This window comes from Melanotaenia boesemani, chromosome 4 (genome assembly GCF_017639745.1).
Source record: "Melanotaenia boesemani isolate fMelBoe1 chromosome 4, fMelBoe1.pri, whole genome shotgun sequence".
In the NCBI taxonomy this organism is placed as follows: Eukaryota; Metazoa; Chordata; class Actinopteri; order Atheriniformes; family Melanotaeniidae; genus Melanotaenia; species Melanotaenia boesemani.
The window spans coordinates 32,913,888-32,932,937 of NC_055685.1; the positions used below are offsets into that span (position 1 = coordinate 32,913,888).

At 38.0% G+C, this 19,050-nt stretch overlaps 1 protein-coding gene across 1 annotated transcript in view; it reads right to left on the reverse strand.

Moving 5' to 3' along the window:
• Window positions 1-18,743, reverse strand: part of dnah6 (dynein, axonemal, heavy chain 6) — a 60,550-nt gene extending 41,807 nt beyond the window's left edge. Inside the window, exons 1-26 of the mRNA XM_041982864.1 lie at window positions 18,401-18,743; window positions 11,926-12,002; window positions 11,538-11,720; window positions 10,503-10,850; window positions 10,199-10,333; window positions 10,005-10,107; window positions 8,391-8,635; window positions 8,176-8,277; window positions 7,981-8,088; window positions 7,742-7,831; window positions 7,510-7,630; window positions 5,853-6,004; window positions 4,861-5,013; window positions 4,431-4,682; window positions 4,166-4,294; window positions 3,909-4,022; window positions 3,640-3,783; window positions 3,309-3,461; window positions 2,377-2,427; window positions 2,056-2,148; window positions 1,831-1,950; window positions 1,328-1,508; window positions 1,094-1,190; window positions 641-866; window positions 246-410; window positions 58-168 (exon numbers count right to left, since the gene is read on the reverse strand). Of these exons, the coding sequence (XP_041838798.1) occupies window positions 58-168; window positions 246-410; window positions 641-866; window positions 1,094-1,190; window positions 1,328-1,508; window positions 1,831-1,950; window positions 2,056-2,148; window positions 2,377-2,427; window positions 3,309-3,461; window positions 3,640-3,783; window positions 3,909-4,022; window positions 4,166-4,294; window positions 4,431-4,682; window positions 4,861-5,013; window positions 5,853-6,004; window positions 7,510-7,630; window positions 7,742-7,831; window positions 7,981-8,088; window positions 8,176-8,277; window positions 8,391-8,635; window positions 10,005-10,107; window positions 10,199-10,333; window positions 10,503-10,850; window positions 11,538-11,720; window positions 11,926-12,002; window positions 18,401-18,470 (3,723 nt within the window). The 5' untranslated portion in view covers window positions 18,471-18,743. The remainder of the gene's footprint in view (window positions 1-57; window positions 169-245; window positions 411-640; window positions 867-1,093; window positions 1,191-1,327; window positions 1,509-1,830; window positions 1,951-2,055; window positions 2,149-2,376; window positions 2,428-3,308; window positions 3,462-3,639; window positions 3,784-3,908; window positions 4,023-4,165; window positions 4,295-4,430; window positions 4,683-4,860; window positions 5,014-5,852; window positions 6,005-7,509; window positions 7,631-7,741; window positions 7,832-7,980; window positions 8,089-8,175; window positions 8,278-8,390; window positions 8,636-10,004; window positions 10,108-10,198; window positions 10,334-10,502; window positions 10,851-11,537; window positions 11,721-11,925; window positions 12,003-18,400) is intronic.
• Between the last annotated feature and the right edge of the window lie 307 nt (window positions 18,744-19,050).

A 19,050-nucleotide genomic window follows, 5' to 3' on the forward strand; every position in this document is an offset into this window, starting at 1 on the left:
ATCAGACAGTGAAGAAGAAAATGAAGAAGAAGTATGGTAATTGCTAGTGTGATTTACATCAAAGCTGATGAGTTCAAATTCCTGCAGGGCAGCAGAGTGATCATGGTCTCCCTCTAGGCAGGTATCCATGTCCCTGCACCACATCATCTGGGAGATGGTCAGCACCACCTTGGGATACAAAGGCAAACTGGTACACAGTTTCTTTTAAAACGTATTTGTGTTTGTGTGTGTGTGTATATGCACACCTGCGATGGATGTCCTGCGACCACCCATTCCTCCCTAGACTTCACCTGGTAGTCTGCAATGGCTGCCTTGCTGAGGCGTTTCAGTGACGAGTACATTGCCTCCTCAACCTTGCAAAGCCAATCTTCCACATTGCCTTGAGCCTTCAGACCTTTAGTTAAATGTACCTTCATGTACAAAGGAGCAAATTCAGTTACAGGTTAGCATTTGGTTACATTTGTTTTTAATGTATTTTAGGTATTTGTGGATTTCTTTTTTGTTGCAAAGACTGGCAAACCCAAAGGTTATTAAAACAAGATAATAAAATTGGATACCAGGTAGAGAATCAAAGAATTTTGCAAGAACTGAAACAAGAGAATATTGGTCAGATTAAAGCACAGTCATGAAGAATAATGACCTTCTCTCCCTCCGGGGATACCATATAAAGAATGTCTTTGCTGTATAGGTTCTCCTTTTCTCCAGCATCCAGTACTTCAGTTGCATGAGTAGATTTTGGAGGCAGCAGGGCAAACTCCAGTCGCGTAATGGCATCAAAACACTTCCGGAGATGGGGCTGCACTGCCTGAGGATTCCGTGTCTGAGCCAGGATCTTTAGCAGCTCATCGTTGGATAAAAAGCAAAATCTGAAAACAGATAAAAATGAATATCAGTGAACTAAATGTTAATAATCACCTGCAGTTCTCACTGTGAAAATATGTTCAGAGCAAAGGTGGTAAAATTTAGATTAGCATATTTTATATTTCAAAAATAACAACAAAAACACCTCTAACCAGAAGTACATCTAAAAATTATGTTAAAGTTAAAGCAATAGAATTAATAGTAAATAACAAAAACTATGTATGTATAGTACCTGGGGAAGATGACTCTCTTAGACTCCAGGTAATCTTCTAGACACTTCTGTATCTCATCTAAAAGGCTGTTATTGAGTTTAAAGATCTCCAAAAGATCTGTGTCAGATAAAACAAATTAGTTGTATTTGATGTGACAGTAAATTAAACTGAGGGAGTGTGTGGCACCATGCAGTTCTGTCTTCCTTGTTCAGCTTATATCACTTGCTTTTCTATGCATGCTATATGCCACTTACCAGGCTGTGTGGCTGCTTTAAGGGCATTAGGCATCATATTGACCTTCACCATGATCTCTTTCCAGGACTTGTCCACTCTAAGAAACAGCTTGGATTCAGCTGGCAGCTGCCTCTTGATATCTGGAGCCAAGAAGATACTCTCAAGGTACAGCCAGTTCCTTTGGCACATGAGCCATTCTTCCTGGTAGACACATTGTAGAAGAAAGAAAAAAGGCAGTGAATTAAGACAGAAGGCACAATTTGAACAAAAGATAACAATTAAACACAGAAAGAAGCAGGAGCCTTATATGAATCATTGCTAATATTTTCTTACACATGCTGAAACTTAATTTCACACAGATGCATCCACTAGGGGGAGGCGCTGTGTAACTTTTAAGAAAAAAATCCAATGCAGTTCTATTAAAATCTGCACTTAGGGAAGCTGACAAGTTTCAGCTTTCTGTGGAGGAATCTCTAGGACCCTAACAAAGGCCACCATATGCTATTGTTCTTTAAGTATTTACCAGTGTCTGATTAAAGAGATCCAGCTGTCTCTGCAATTTGTCCACCTTGTATTTAATGGGCGCTACATAGCGTGAAGATGCCACTGTGCCCACATTGATAATACTGTCATCCAGGAGTACCTTCACAGAAGCAGAGAAACACCAACACACACATGATGACAGACAGTTAAATGCTACTGTTGTTTAATCAAACACTTTGTGAGTGTTGCATGTGAGTGTTACCACCTGGATATCATCAGTGCCTCCTAAGATGAAGACTTTATTAGAGTCTCCATGAGGCAGCACTGTGAACTCAGTTGTTTTCCATACATTTTCCACCTGCACAGTTTATGAAGAGTTAATAACAATAATGATATTTTATTTCATGTATTCATCAGTTTAATAAACTAAAACAGCTAAGCTACTCTTTACAGATAAAAATGTTTACCAAGCCGCCATTCTTAGGATCTTGTTAAATCACATTCTGTTAATTCACTATGATATCATTACTGTGAATACACTAACAACGATCATCACTGCACACAATTTCATATGTAGACCACAAACCTTTGAAATAATGGACTCCACCGAAGCTTCTCCGGAAGCCTGTGCTGAAACCTAAAAGTTAAACTTTGTTACATGAGGTCAGATTTTTATGCTGTTGAGGTGTTGCTGAGGGTAAATAACATAAAAAATATTTAACTGAAAAGCAATATTTTCTCCAAGATCTCAAGCAATTTAAATCTTTGGGTTTAAAGCTTGTGCTTTCATTTTTCAGGGGTTGGACAGGGGTGGAGAGTAGGCAACACGACAGCTGACTATGTGGTAAGTTCATAATTTTCTTTTTTTTTCTGATTCTGGTTACTATAAAGCAATATAAGGCTTTAATGAGTTAATAATGAGCTCAATTTTGAACACTGCCCATGATCATGAACCATGAAAAAAGAAAAAAAAAGAGAAATAGAATAACGTAAGATAAATCAAATGATGTTTAATCTAAAAAAATAAAAAAAGGCTTAATTTAGGTTCAAGTGAGATATTAGTAATGCAGCTGGTCAGATTAATAGTGTTGATTGTAGGCACACAGCCCAGCTCAAATATGTTCAACAACCTAAAAGAAGGGGCCAGGGTCAATGCCATGTTTATGGCATAATATGTGATAAACATGATAATTCACTCTGCTCATGGTAAATTAACCGGGTTATTACAAAAATCCAGTTGCTACATTTGTGTTCATGGATCAGAATAATGGTGGTGGATCATCTTCAGAGTGAATACCCCATGCTAATTTACCTGGTTTAGTAAATCTGCACCACTAAATGATGATGGATTGTCTGATATACTGTTGGCAAATCATCATCTAGTTATAGTTGCGAACAGAGAACTTAAAGCCCAAGCGTTAAAATACACAAAGATGTAGCACAAAATAGTGAGTCAGGTTAGCATGCAGTATGACCACAGAAAAAAAAACAGCAACCAGATGTTTCATCATCTGTTACCTCCTGTATCTCTGTGCCATATGAGAAGACATTAAGCTCTTCCAAAGCAGTCAAAGTAAGTCCAATATTCAGTGAGGTGCCCACATAAGAATGTAGGGACTTCCAGTGTCGTGGTTTCATACATGGGTTACGAAGTTCAGTGATCACAGGCAGCTGTTAGAAAGTATAGAAATAAATAATCAAAATAGAGAATCATCAAAAGTCAAGTAGTTGCTTTAAGTAAGAACTATTATGTGACTTTATTTCAGGAAAGAAACTTGTGGTAACATTATTCATATTACACACATCACATAAAAATATAAGTTATGACTGAATTCTCTGTCCTACCCACCCTTTGCTTCATAACTTCCACCTTATTCTTTAAACTTGGCACCAACTCATTGGGAAAAAGGCCCTTCTCTAGCTGGCTGATGTACTTGCTGTAAGTGTTGATCTCTAAGCTGAACTGCTCCAGGTCCAGTTGCTCAAGTGTGCTCTGGGGATGAGTCAAGACTCAATGACAGCACAGCTTACAAGACAGACATATCAAGAATTTTTGTTATTACAGTAAACATGTATGTGTGTTTAGGCTTATACACTGGATGTACTGCAGCATCTCACCTGCTGCCATCCATCCTGTAAAATGACCCATTTCTCCAGACAGTCCCAAAGAAGCTGTTTCAGCTTGAATTCTGCAATTAACCCCTCCAGTGTGTCAAGCCTGGTTACCTCCACCTTATTTTGTCAAGAAAAAAGCAATCACTTTTTTGGACTGGGTTGCATTGTTTATCGTTCTAAGATAAAATAGCCTGACCAAGTCTGCAGTAAACCTATTATTCTATACCAAATAACATAAAAGATGCAAAGATTTGAGGCACCTGAAATTTCCTCTGGTAAGAGTTATATGCAGACACCTGGTCATGCAACTCATTTATGGAAATCTGGATCTCTTCCAACAGAAGTCGCACTTGAGAGGGATCTGCATTGATGTCCAAAAGTTCTGGATTCTACAAATTAAACACAACAAGGTCGTCAAGGAAAAATTTAGCACATACTGTCCATGTACACGGATATATAAGTAACAAACTGTATTAAAACCACTTTAAAAATATGAATTATTTTAAATTCAATTATTGCAGGTACCTGTACTTTATGTTTGATATTTGTGACCTCATCTTGTACTTTTTTTATGCCTGCGCTCAGGGAGCAGCAAAACTTCTCCATGCTGGAGTCCCTCTCTGCCAATGCGTAACCGATTATGCGTTCCAACGAGTTAATGGAGGGTTTCAATGTGGCAAAAACTACACGATCCTCAGGAGGAGTGGGAACAGAGTATGTGTTGATTAGACTGTACATTTTTGAAACTGTCATCTGCTCCTCTTTTAGTACAGCAATCTAGTGAAATAAAGAAAAAGAGATAATTATGGTAAAGTGTCAAGAAAAAAAAACAATGAGGAGGAGAGAGAGAGGAGAGACTGTTGATGACAGTACACTGTGAAAATACTTTTGCTCTATATGTTTCTTCTGAAACATCTAGGTATGTGTGTACTATGTACTGGCTTGTGGATCTCACCCTCTCCATGATCTCATCGAGGAATGTGAGAAAACTGGCCATTTCTGCTGTAGTGGACACAGGGCGCTCCAGTTTAAACTGTGCTTCACAAACTTCAGTGAGAACGACATCTAGCTTTTTCTTCGCTTGCTGGGTGAACATCCCATTAATGACCTGGGAAAGAAAAGGGAGAGTGATGGCTTCTGCTCTGTATACCTTTGACATTTTTAACAGAAAGTTTTTTTGTTTGCTTTTGTGGGCATTTGGTGAGACTGAAAAGTATTCCACTTAGACCTTTTCATGGCACACTGTGCATTGCTTTGTTAAGCCTCTCTGCACTTATACTGTCATTTGTAAAGGCTTTTTGTCGTGGATGAGCAAGTTTCTTGATAGGCCATACTTGTGCAGGGGTTGGTAAATGCATGACTGATAAGTATTGCAAGTAGGGCGATATGAACCAAATTTTATATCTCAATATTTTTTTTTTACCTGAATCACAATATACGATATATATCTCAATATATTTTTTGTCAAGTAACCACAGAAACAGTTCTAATTTACAGCTTTCAGTGCTAAATACACTTTAAGGATCAGCAGCACATGTGCATTAAAACAGTTGACTGAAATTAAAGTAGCTGTATATTAAATGAAATGCTCCTAAAACAAAATCAATGAAAAATACTTTTCAATGACCATAACAAAAATACAGCTGTGCAAATTGCAAAGATGCTTTTAACTCAAAACAAGCTATCTCGATATAAACGATATTCCCTCATTCTATAACACATCTGATAAAGTCTTTATACATTTGAAAATCTCGATATAATGTCCAGCCCTAATTGCAAGTACAGAATTTATTTCTTCTGCTGCTCCAGCCTTGTATGTTCATGCTTACATTTCATCCTCTCAAGTTTAATTATGTTTCTCTTGTTAATAAAATGAAACCCTCACTGCATGAGTCTCCACTATATGTAGCTGCCCATGAGCAAGTGATGGGCAATGTGTTTCCTAACCTCCAGATTACATTGGAGAGAAGACACAAGTTCCTTTTTGAGTTGTGTTTGGTCCACAAGCAGCAAGCCAAGATGCCTCTTGTCTTGAATTGCTAAGGCCTTCTCATGCTCTTTGTGGTATAACTCCAGAGTTTTTTCAAAAAAGGCCACATCTGTGAGACAAAGTCAAACAATTAGTCTACAAGAAAAGAAGCTGTTTCATAGGATTTAATTATTGATCACACTTTGCATATGCTGGCAAACTGTTTTTTTTTTTTTTACCTGATTTTTGAGAATTTTGCACTCTTCAAAATCATGCCTACCTTGTTGCTTTCTGATCTATTAGTTTATACCAGAATGTAAGTACACTGCAATATTTCCCTTAAGAGGGGATTAAAATGGGAAACGACTCTTTAAATTATCTTTTGTTTATCAACATGAAGCAATTAACTTATTTTTGACACGAGTGATAACTTTGTGCCATTTCTATATCGGCCAGAATAAAACCTACGCCAACATTTCAACTGTCCAAAATGAAGCTGAATTCCATTATGGTAAAACAAGCTGCTGTTGGAGTAGAGGCACTACTCTCTACATTAAAAGGGGTAGTGCACCCAACAATGTGTTTTTGGAGCTGGTAACATCACAGAATTACTCAATTGTGATGAAAACTACATATACTATTGATAAAATTTGTATTTTTTTTTTATTTTGTAGGAAAAAATGTCTCATAACGCCCTCTGCAGGGTAAAACCAGGTTATGTTTATCCCGACTATCTATGTCAGGAGAAAATTTTAAAAACCCCACAGCCCCTACCTCTAGATGCAGATAGACGGGTCCTCGCCTTGCGGGCATAGAAAACCACACCCACCAACGCATATGAAGGGATGTGAACTTATATGGTGTAGATTTGCTAGTTTCAGACTTCTATTCTTTCAGTTTCTGATGAACTATTCCTGCAATGGGGCGGATTTGTGCTTTTGAGGGGTGTAAAAATAACACGGACTTTATTGTTTACCTGCTGATCCTCATCCGATGATGCAGCACGTCAAATCGTAGTAGCAAATCGTTCACTATTCTTTATTTATGTAAGACTGGTGTAACAAAGAGAACACTGTGGATTGTCTTCTCTTCTGAGAACACCTCCTAACCCAATGCTTTTACATCCAACAATTCTACCACAACATTGACTTTGTCTTTTGATTTTTTTATTATTTTTTTAACTGTAAAAGTACACATTGTAAAGTGGTTAATACTTATACCAGAATTTGTTGTTAAATTTAGGTTTGAATGTTGTCCCTTGCTTGTGAGCTGCTTTGGGATAAACCATGTGCTAAATGCCTAAATTAAAGTGTGAACATAGTGAATCTTAGTGTAATAAACTGGAACAGTTAGTTTAATTTTCTAATGCACTTTGAATCACCTCATCGTGAACTTTGAATCACCCTGTCATTGAATTGTGCTATACATATAAACGTGCCTAATGTCACAGCCTATGAATGTAAATGCCTCCAACCTACGATGCTGAAGCTGCTCACACAGAGTTCTTACATAGGTGATTTTTATTGCACTGCTCAGGAAATACGCTATAATTAATTAAATATATATATATATATATATATATATATATATGTCCTAGATATATTGTTTTTAGGTGTCCAAATATAATTTCAGTACCATGATCCTGTTGCTGCATTGCATCCAGATCCAGATTTTCATTCTCCACGTGGAATGTTTGAAAAGCATCAAATGTGTGTGAATACACTTTTGCTGCATCAAAGGCAACATGGATTGAATCCTGAGGAAGGAGATAAAAATATATATATATCTCAGGCCCATACCTTTAAAGGCTTAGTAAGGATACAATAGAAAGTCATTACAGAGAAATGACTACATAGCTAAAACTGACTCTGATGTTTTGAATGATACTTTGAAGGTGGCCATCCTTTTCCAAAAGATATTTCAAAGAGGGTCCATTTTTAGGCATATCTTGCAACTCCTGTAGGTTAACACACATACATCACATCAAGTTAAACACAACACATAAAGCTATCATTATATTTTTGATATATCAACAACTCTGAAATGAAAAATAAGAGTTATCTTGACTACATCCATCAGGGCTGTGAATGTGGTGATTATTTTTACCTTGTGCTCTACAGACGTAATCAATGAATCACAATCAGGGTCTCCTGTAAGTGTGTTCACTGACAATACTGTATTTTTGAACTGGCTGATAATCTGTTCAATGGTCTCCTGCAAGAATCATCAGGGAGTATATTGCAGAGAGGTATTTCATAAGAATAAATAACTCCATCTGTAATAATTCAAAACTGTACAAACCTGAAAGTCTTCTTTAGAGGGTTTATAAGTGAAGGTATTTGAGTCCAGCACCAGCTTAGACATGAATAAAGGATAGATGGGAGCAGCCTTTGACTCAGCATGCTTATAAAGATTGAAGCAAGCAAAAATAAACTTAACAAGTTTGTGTCTGCTTTGCAACTTTATTTGCTGAAGTAAATGACTTTGCCTTGACTAATACATAAACATTGTCCTACCTCCTTTTCCATCTCTTTTTTAGGGGGACCCCCAGAATGTTGGCTCCAGCTCTGAATGATGGCATGGCTGGCTGTTTGACCTACTTGCTCCTGAAATACAGTCAGGAGTTTATCCACTTCGTTTACCACCAAGCTGTGAAAGGTGCTGACAACCAAATAGTCAACAAGACGGATGAAGCTAGAAGGGTGAGAGACAGAGACTACATGTATTAGATGTGCTTGAAAAATTAATGATGACTCAGATTCTTCCAAAATAGATGTGACGCTGTATAACAATTTAAACAGAATGCAGTGATATGCAAATCATTTAAAAACGCATATTTAAACAATATCATCATCCAATGAGATAAAATTTCAGAGGATAACAGTATTATGACAATCTCTCACATTACTGTAAGAGATTGACGTTGCTGTACAAATATGGTCCAAGCCCTAAATAATAGGCTTATATAAAATGTGGGGTCCACATTAATCTAGATGTTATCACAGAATCAACAACAGTGAGAAAAGATCCCTAAAGATCTGAGAATGAATTAAATTCACCACTGTACAGCAGACTCCATTTTTCTGGTCTTGATTACCACTTTTACATAACAAGCCATGGGCCATCCTTTTGCACACACTCATGCAGCACATTACATACACATATTGTTACGGCCACCGCTTATTGCTGGCAGCTGCGGCTCATTCTGCCGCTGATTGCCAGTTCTGGAGGCCCTGTCTGGAATGGCTGGAGCCGGCATACCTCTGTCCCTGCCCCTCTGATAGTGAAGCCAATCAGGCTACAGGGGCCGTAACACACACACACACACACACACACACACACACACATATATATATATATATATATATATATATATATATATATATATATACTCATAGTAACCCGAAGCGCAACTCAAACCAAAACTGTGTGTAGCCCAAACTAACCAGACTATTATTAAATCCCCAAGGGAAACATGGACAGCCAGGTTTAACCCTGCTGTGAATATGAAATAGTCTAACATAAAAGGCTATCATTTAGCACAGCAAACACACAGAGGAGCAACGCCACCATAATTCTGCTAGAGCGAGGGAGAAGCTAGACAGCACAGGCTGCTAGCTTCTCTTCATTCCTTTTTAAAGATTTTTTAATGTTACTTTTTAATGCCCCACCCCACTGTAATGCTTTCAATATTGTATGTAAAGCACTTGAATAATCTTGAAAATTAAATGTGCAATAAAAACTTATCTTGCCTTGATGTTTTAAAATGTTGCTTGAATTCTTAGAATTCAAAATATGTACTTTAAAAAAATAAATAGATAAAAGTTCTTTGAACATTTGATATGTTGTCTTTGTGTTGTAATAATTTAAATAAAAATATAGGTTTTAAATGACTTTCAAATCATTGCACTCTGTTTAATTTATATGGTTAAAAAAATAAATAAAGCATACAGGAAAAAATGGAAGCAAGTATCAAATTACTTACGAGACTAATTCGTTACAGGAGAAAGTGTTGTTGATCATTCCAAGAATTTTTTTCTTTATAGCACCTGTAACAAACAAAATACCAACAACATTTCTACATCTTGTATTTAGATTTAAATCTCTCTCTGTGCTCAGCATGTACACACTTGGGTCAGTAGATTTGGATCCATGTTCCAGCAAAAAGTTACGGCCGGCACAAATGGTAACCTCCTTGACTAGGTCATGAAACTTTTCAAGGTCAATCAATACCTAACAACAAAAAGGACATTATTTTTGCACAAATAATGAAAACTTTAGACTTTAGTAACAATTCTTTTTTTGTATAAATGTACAACTGCACCTCTTGCAAATGTTTGAGTTCAGTGTCCTGGAACTCCTCCAAAGTGTATGTGTGCTTTTTCATTTTTTGACAGAAGCTGACACCTCTGGTTTGGCAGCACATGTTCCATATTTCTATCAGTGCGGTACTGAAAAACTGCATGACATGTTCAAATATTATAACAATACAATATCTAAACTAAACACAATCAATTCAAATGTGTAAAAATTAAAACTTCATTTTCCCTATGAAGTTTTTCATACAATGTAAAGTATTTTATATTCAAGTTCATTATGACAATAATTCAGTTTAGGCACTTACTTACCGGTCTGACAACAAACAGATTTTGTTGTAGGAAATCTTTGGCCACACGAATCCTTTTTGCACGAACTTTGGTGCGCCACATATTAAAGGTTTTCCATTTCTTGAAGAGGGCGAAGAAGGGGATGCGGCTCAACTTGCATTGGTAGTCAAACTCATGTTCCCAACGCTCCGGGCTTGTAAACTCGATCTCGCCCTTATGAAACGATAGGATACCTGTATGGCTGATCACCATGAAGTAATCCTTTTTGTACTCTAAAAACTGACTGGAGGAAGGATCAAGCTGTGCACCACTCTTAATAGAAAATGGAAGTTTGGGGAGACTAGAGGTTGACACCTCATTCTGGGATGCCTGAAGAGAAACAGAATGGTAGAGAATCACTAGTAAAGACAAAATTCCTCCTACAATAAATAAATTGGAACTTTGTCAAAGCTTTTTGCCCAAGATAAGTGATTTTTCTTTTTCTTTTAAATCAGAACAATTTGTCACCACTTGAGAGGCATGAGAATAGTTAGCCTACATCTCAGAATCAAAGTTAGATTTTAGCACTACCTTATCTTTACCTTATAAAAATTTCATGCTTAAACATGAACCTGACTATTGTACATTGTTAAATCCCTCTGCATGTTTGAAGCTATAAAAATGTGATCTAAATTATTAGCATCTACGATGACCTTGTGATTACTTTTAATTTCACCAAAGTAATTTTTTAATACAAGACAGATTCACTGAAAGACCATTTTCCAGTGTGCCAGTTAGACCAGTGTACTGCATGTGGATTGTCAGCTTTAAGCTTCCACAATGGTTCCAAAGTCTCTAAACCCTTAACCCTTAGCCTGCAAACACTTAAATCATTTTTACTGATAAACTTGGAGTAAAAACTAACATCTTTGGTAAGATACTTTCTATCTTAAGCAGCTATATTAGAACAGTAAACTGTAAACTTGTATAATTATACACAGGGACGAGAACACAAATTTGAGTGAAGAGTGTCTTCAAGCATTTGTTATTCTCTCATCTTGTATCCTTGTCACCGACCTGTCTAGTTGATTGCAGAGGGGGTAGGTGGACAGGCGGTTGTTCAGGACGTCTGCGCAAAGGCTGCTTTTTTGCATGGGTTGAAGGGGACTGCGTATACCAGCCTGGAAAATACAACTGCTCACGAGTCTTTATGTGTTGGACACTGGGTGTTATCCGTGCCACACGTCTCTTCAGCACAGCCTACATTAAGATTAAGCAAAATAAATCTGCAAAAGATCCACATCTATTTATGCTAAATACAATGATTATGATTAATGTGATTAAGACCAGAATGCAAAAATGCCCACAATTTATTTTTGAGTGGGCTAAAACCTGCTTAACACTTCAAATAGCAATAATGTATGGCATTCAGTGCTGTCAGGTTTGATATTTTATTAAGTCTCACCTGTGGGTCTGTCACTTTTACTGGGTGTCTTGGTGGGGGAGCTGGGTTCTGTAGTTCTGGGAGGTTCTGAAGCCGTTCTGGGACAATAAATCAAATAGCACATTTACTGAGGGTGAATGAAATGAAAATAGGTAGTAAATAAGAAGTGGAGCCTGCTAGGTTCTGTGTTGCATTCTGACCACCATCTCAGACACACAGCCTTTCAGTCTCACAAACTGGTCTGTTTGTTAGGTAGTCATAAATCAAGGTGGTGGTGGAGGCATCCGCGTGGAATTTATGGAGCTTCTCACATAATCGAGAAGCTGAACTGCATTAAACGCACTTGAGAAATCAAGAAAGAACTACCCATGGGTAGCTAACATCATAAAGCAAAAGTTTGAAAATGTTTTTAAATGTGAACCAAACCTTCAAGTAGGCCACTCACAACCTTAAAGGCTGTAGTACACATTTGGCTAAAGGCCAATTGACATTGTCACAACGCCAGCATATTCAGGAGTCATTTCTTCACTGCTCTATTCTTGAGCATTATGCAGCATTGTTAAAACATACTACCAATTGCTCACAATGGAAATAAATGTGTCTGATCCTCAATATTGGAGAAACACTCAAAACTTCTCAAGGATGTTTTTTTTGTGTGTTTGTTTATTTTACTTTTTCTTAATCAGTGAGGCATCTCCAGCCTTTGCTAAAATAATCGTGACTAAAAGGTCAATAAATTAATAAAACTGGCTATTTTGAGAAAGTTATATGTACTTATGATTGTTTATTGTTTCCTAAATTATAGATTTTGTTTATTCTTTTTTAAGATTTATGGATCATTTATGTATCGTTCTTTTTTTTTCTTTCTTTATAACCTCACGTTGGTTAGGGGCACGAAAATAGGGGGTGGCTTTTTGTTTGTTTTTTCCGTTTTGTACAACTGGGCCCCGTTTCAGAAAGTGGGTTTAGTGAAAACTCTGAGTTATCTTACTCCAAGTTAAGGGAATCTCTGTTTGACAAAGCGAGTTCAGTGTAACTCTGAGTTAGTTACTGTGGCAACAGACTCCATGAAGCTAACCTGCTTGCTGGCAGGTTTTCTTCAACTAACCCTGAGTTTCTCCTCTTTAGCTGCAGCCTGCAGACTGAAGGAAGTGTCAGAAATCACGTGTCCTTGTCTTGAAGAGCCAGGTGACATCGAAGCACAATTACACCGCAGATATCTACGTTGGGAAAGGGTGATCAGACCCCGCTTGGATGTTTTATCATTCCCTCATGATTATTTGTTTTGAGTGTTACTGTTTTCTGCACAATCGATCATGTATCTGAACAATATTCTCAGCCCTCATATTATTCATATGACACATCGTGGATATAAATTTGAGTTTTGTGTTTTAATTTCTGTATTATGTTAACAATTAGACAATGTTGTAAAGTTCTGCTCTCTTTGAATTTTAAACTTGGCACCACGAACGAAAAGGACGGTACAGGAAAAGAACCCACCACCAGCGACTAAATTTATACATTGTGTAATGACAAAAATAAATTACAGTTATTGACACAAGCCACTGCCATATTCTCAGTACTGTTGATTGTGATTCTGGACTTGTATGTGGGAGTATGCATCTACAATTTATTGTTTTATGTATATCAAAGGTCAGTGAAAAAACTGGCTATGTTGATACAAGTTCAAGTTGTATCAACAAAGCCAACCATTAAAATGTACTGTACTAAGAAATTAGCAATGGGTTGTATCAATAACTATAATTTTTTTATCATTACACAATGCTGAAACATGTCAAGTTGTATCAACATGGGCAACCATTAGAATTTAACACTCATTAGTTCACTTATCTAAATTTCTTTAAAGCCTCTAGTAGTTATAACTGAATTCTCTTATATTAGATTTACACAAACCATTTACATAAACTTTTTAGTTTTTTCACTGAGTTGAGTTTTGAAAATAGCCCTGCTCCTTCTGACAGAAACGTAACATGTTGAGCTTTCTTTGTTAATCATTATTATTACACTGCACAATGTAGAAAATGATTAGAAACAACTTATTTGTTTTATTAATGAGACACTGTTATACAAAACATAAAATGATAACTAAAAAGTTTATGTTCAAACAAAATCTGGCCTAAGAGTGTGGAGTCACTGTGTCAAGTAAAACAAGCGCACCCTGAAGAAGGTGAGGACGATTTGCTCAAATTATCTCATATTCTATTGGCTGGAGGAGGTTTGACAGACAGCTCTTTCTGCAACCAAAGAGAGAGGAAAAAATATCCAAGAGCAGAAGTTTTGAGGGAGCAGAGAAAGTGTCTGAGTGTGAGGAAAGACACCAGGTCTGAGCGCAGAGTTTTAAAAGGAAGAACAACATATTTGAAAGCAAGAGGGGACTTTCTGAGTGTGAGAGCAGAGTTTTGAGAGAGAGCAAGATGATATTTGAGCGTGAAAACCAGAAATCTTACTCTCAAAGCAAACAATTATGCTCTTGGTTAAAGATAGAAAAATACCCCCATAAACAGTCTGCAGGGCTGTGAGAACAGTTACTCCTGCACTGAAATGTTTGCTCTACACTTTTGTGGTGTTCCCAAGTCACAGACCCACAAGATACAAAGAAAAAATCCACAGAATTGCAGGTATTTGTCTAAGCAATAATGAACTTATTTTTAAGTGTGGAACACATCAGTTAATTTGATATATTTTATGGCAGGGGTGCCCAAGTCCAGTCATCGAGATCTACTATCCTGGAATTTTTAAATGCAGCCCTTCTCCAATACGCCTGAATCAAATGGCTCAATTCCCTCCTCTACGTGTCATTCAGCTTTGCAGACGCCTGGTAACGAGCCATTCATTTTATTCAGGTGTGTTGGGAAAGGGTTGCATCTAAAAGGTGGTGGATAGTAGATCTTGAGGATTGGACTTGGGCACACCTATTTTAGGGTTTCCAGGTGTGATTTGCTGCATAGATGGGACTCAAATTTTTATCGCAGCTCCTTCAGTAGATGAAGGAGATGATGTGAACAGAAAGTCTTTCCACAGTATTAATGTGCAGGTAAATAGTAGCCTTTAGAATCCCAGATACTTCACATCACAGCTACTGCAGCTTACTGTTCTGTACTTTGAAGATCATGTAATCTAACCTACATCATCAGTAATGTGGAAGCAAAGTGGCCTGGTCTGTGCACGACTCTCTAGTCTTTTGTGAGTGTACACTGAGCACTAGATTTCCCGGTGGTGAGTTATATACAGTAAAATTAATATTTTGCCTGAGCTATCACAACTAACAAAATGTTATATTGTATCCTATATTAGAGGAGAGTTTGATGGTTACCTGCTGGGTGACAGAGGGTACCCCTGCCAGCCTTATTTGCTGACCCCTTACCCTGATCCTCACCCCGGTCCGCAGCATTGTTACACTGCATTGCTCACTGCAGCACTTGAGCCAGGGTGGAGATAAATATTGGGATGCTTAAGGCTCGCTTTGTAGATAAATTTATTAAGGTACTCATCAAGGGATAACTTAAGTGTGCTACTTATTTTCATTTATATTCTTACTCTGTTAATCATATCTTATCTTTAAGCTCATATACTTACTAACAGTGTGCTAGTGTGTTTAAGCAACAATGAGATTCTTTAAATGGGATGTGAGAAGTACATGGGAGGGGCTGACTAAAGGTGTGTTGCTAGTAAAACAACATGTGGAATGTTACCCTTAAGGGAAATTTCTGGGTCAACCGGAGTTCAGAGGAGATACCTTGTTTGTCTGTGTGTGTTTTCTTTGTCCCTGTTTTCCAGAACAAAAGAAGCCACCAAATGGATGGGTGTCACAAGGAGGGGGGTAGACATCTGCATGTGGTCGGCCTGTGACTGCAGCTGACCCTACTTCTGCAACTGCACCATTAGTCAGTAAAACTGTGTATAGAAAGGAGGAGGAGCTGTAATATACAGGACTGTCTCAGAAAATTAGAATATTGTGAAAAAGTTCTTTATTTCCTGTAATGCAATTAAAAAACATGAAATGCCATACATTCTGGATTCAGTACAAATCAACTGAGATATTGCAAGCCTTTTATTGTTTCAATATCGCTGATTATGGCCTATAGCTTAAGAAAACTCAAAAATCCCATCTCAAAATATTAGAATATTTCCTCAGACCAAGTAAAAAAAAAAAAATTATAACAGCAAAACAAAATCAAACACTTGAAAATGTCCATTAATGCACTCAGTACTTGGTTGGGAATCCTTTTGCATGGATTACTGCATCAATGCGGCGTGGCATGGAGGCAATCAGCCTGTGGCATTGCTGAGGTGTTACGGATGCCCAGGATGCTTCAATAGCGGCCTTTAGCTCATTTGCATTGTTGGGTCTGGTGTCTTTCATCTCCTTCTTCACAATACCCCACATATTCTCTATGGGGTTCAGGTCAGGGGAATTGGCAGGCCAATCGAGGACAGTAATGCCATGGTCAGTACACCAGTTACTGGTGGTTTTGGCACTGTGGGCAGGTGCCAGATCATGCTGGAAAATGAAATCATCATCTCCATAGAGCTTTTCAGCAGACGGAAGCATGTAGTGCTCTAAAATCTCTTGGTACACAGCTGCATTTACTCTGGACTTGATGAAACACAGTGGACCAACACCAGCAGCTGACATGGCTCCCCAAACCATCGCTGACTGTGGGAACTTCACACTGGATTTCAAGCAACCTGGATTTTGCGCCTCTCCAGCCTTTCTCCAGACTCTGGTGCCTTGACTCCCAAATGAAATACAAAACTTGCTTTCGTCTGAAAAGAGGACTTTGGACCACTCTGCAACTGTCCAGTGCTTCTTTTCCATAGCCCAGGTCAGACGCTTCTTCCGCTGTCTTGAGTTCAGAAGTGGCTTGACCATGGGAATACGGCTATTGTACCCCAGTTCCCTGACACGTCTGTGAACAGTGGCTTTTGATACCTGGACTCCAGCTTCAGTCCACTGTCTTTGAAGCTCCCCCAAATTCTGGAAGCGGCTCTTCTTCACAATGCTGTTAAGGCTGCGGTCATCTCTCTTGGTTGTGCAGCGTTTCCTGCCACATTTCCCCCTTCCAACAGGCTTTTTGTGAATGTGCTTTGAAACTGCATTCTGTGAACAGCCTGCTCTTTGAGAAATTTCTTTTTGTGTCTTACCCTCCTGATGGAGAGTGTCAATGATGGTCCTCTGGACAGCAGTCAGATCAGCAGTCTTCCCCATACTTGTGATTTAGTTTACTGACCCAAGCTGAGTGTTTTTCAAGGCTCAGGAAACCCTTGCAGGTGTTTCGAGTTAATTAGACGATTCAAGAGATTAGTTGAATAGCCTACTAGTGTACTTTTTCCATGATATTCTAATATTTTGAGATAGGATATTTGGGTTTTCTTAAGCTGTAGGCCATAATCAGCGATATTGAAACAATAAAAGGCTTGCAATATTTCAGTTGATTTGTAATGAATCCAGAATGTATGACATTTCATGTTTTTTAATTGCATTACAGGAAATAAAGAACTTTTTCACAATATTCTAATTTTCTGAGACAGTCCTGTATAAGGGTCCAGGGATAGAAAGAAGGTGTCCTGTCTGTTGTGGGCAGCCGGACATCTCTTATGTCTGTTTGCCAGGGATAGATATGGACCCAGGGCTCTGTAATTTGCACATTCTCATACTTTGTAAATGAATAAATTGTTAACTTGAGAGAAGTAGTCTGTCATATTTTGATCCATCAAAGAACATGCAGGAGAAGACCCTAAAGAGAAAGGTATAAAGAAAATGTGTGGAACAGTACCTTATTAAGTAGGAAAGTGGGAAATTAGTACCTGTCTATTTTGATACTGTGGGAAGAAGTACCTGTTCTTTGTTACTTGTGCATTTTTAAGGTTTTCTCTAACAGCTTCCAGTGCCTTCGTAGGCTCAGAGTCGCCCCAGATAAGGCATGTGACATTATTGTGGCATGTATCATTCTTCACAACATTGCCACAATGAGAGGAGAGCAATGTCCGACTCAGCCACTGAATGCACCTGATATTGAACATCATGACCGCCCAGCTGATACACAAGATGGAAGAGCAGTCAGAGACACAATATGCCACCATCATTTTGAGTGACCCATTGCCTCCCCAATGTCAAATAAAGACGTAAAGAAATACAGCTGATGGGTAACAGATATGGTGCTGTTGTGTTGCACTTGCATATTAAAAATGCATCAAATAAAGTTGAGCTAACAGCTGAGCTAACAGTTATCACCTGTCCTGAAACCGAAAACTCTTGAGTTTGACTTTGATAAACCCGAGAGTTGCGCTTATAACTCAAGTTTGTTGAATCCGCTTTCTGAAACGGGGCCCCGGGATGTAGGAGTGAAATATGAACTTGTTTTTCAGTTTTAAAAGTGGGGAAACTGTGTGTAAGTTCATGCATCTTTTAGCAATAACATGTTTTACAGAACAGAACTTGCACGCTTTCGATAACTTCGATAGCTGTACCTACCTTTGGATTCACTGTCCAGGCTTAGGCCAGAAATGCTTGGCAGAGTGGACCTCGGAGAAGCAGAAGCCATCGTATGTATCCACACAGGCTTCGAAGCAGTAGTAAAACACCACGGCTCAAAGGCGGCGTAAACTGCTCGAGTCGGTTCAATTGACAAATCATGCGTAAAGAAATCTAAAGTTAATCACTATCACAAACACAAACTGAACAGTTTTTGACTTTAAACTTGCGAACACCGCCTTGAGTTTCCGTCTTAGAATATCACTCAAACACGACAACCGTACCTGATATTCAGCTCCAGCGTCTTCCATAAGTTTGCTAAACAGCCATTGACGGTTGCCAATTGAGCTAACGTTTGCTGTTGCCTAGCAACGATATTCTCTCCTGCCCTACAACGCAGCCAAACAAAAGCATGCTGATGGTTTTGTGAAGATATTCGTATTCGCTCATTTTAAAATATGAAGATAAAAATAAAATTAAAAGACGTTGACTTTCTACTAAAATACATTTTCAATAAAAAAAAAAATGTTTGTTTTAAAGTATTAAAAAACACGGGGTGTTCCATTTTAAACAAGTCACACATAGACCTATATATGTATATACACACATACATACAGAGTACCGGAATGTTTGAGCAAAAAACAGATTTA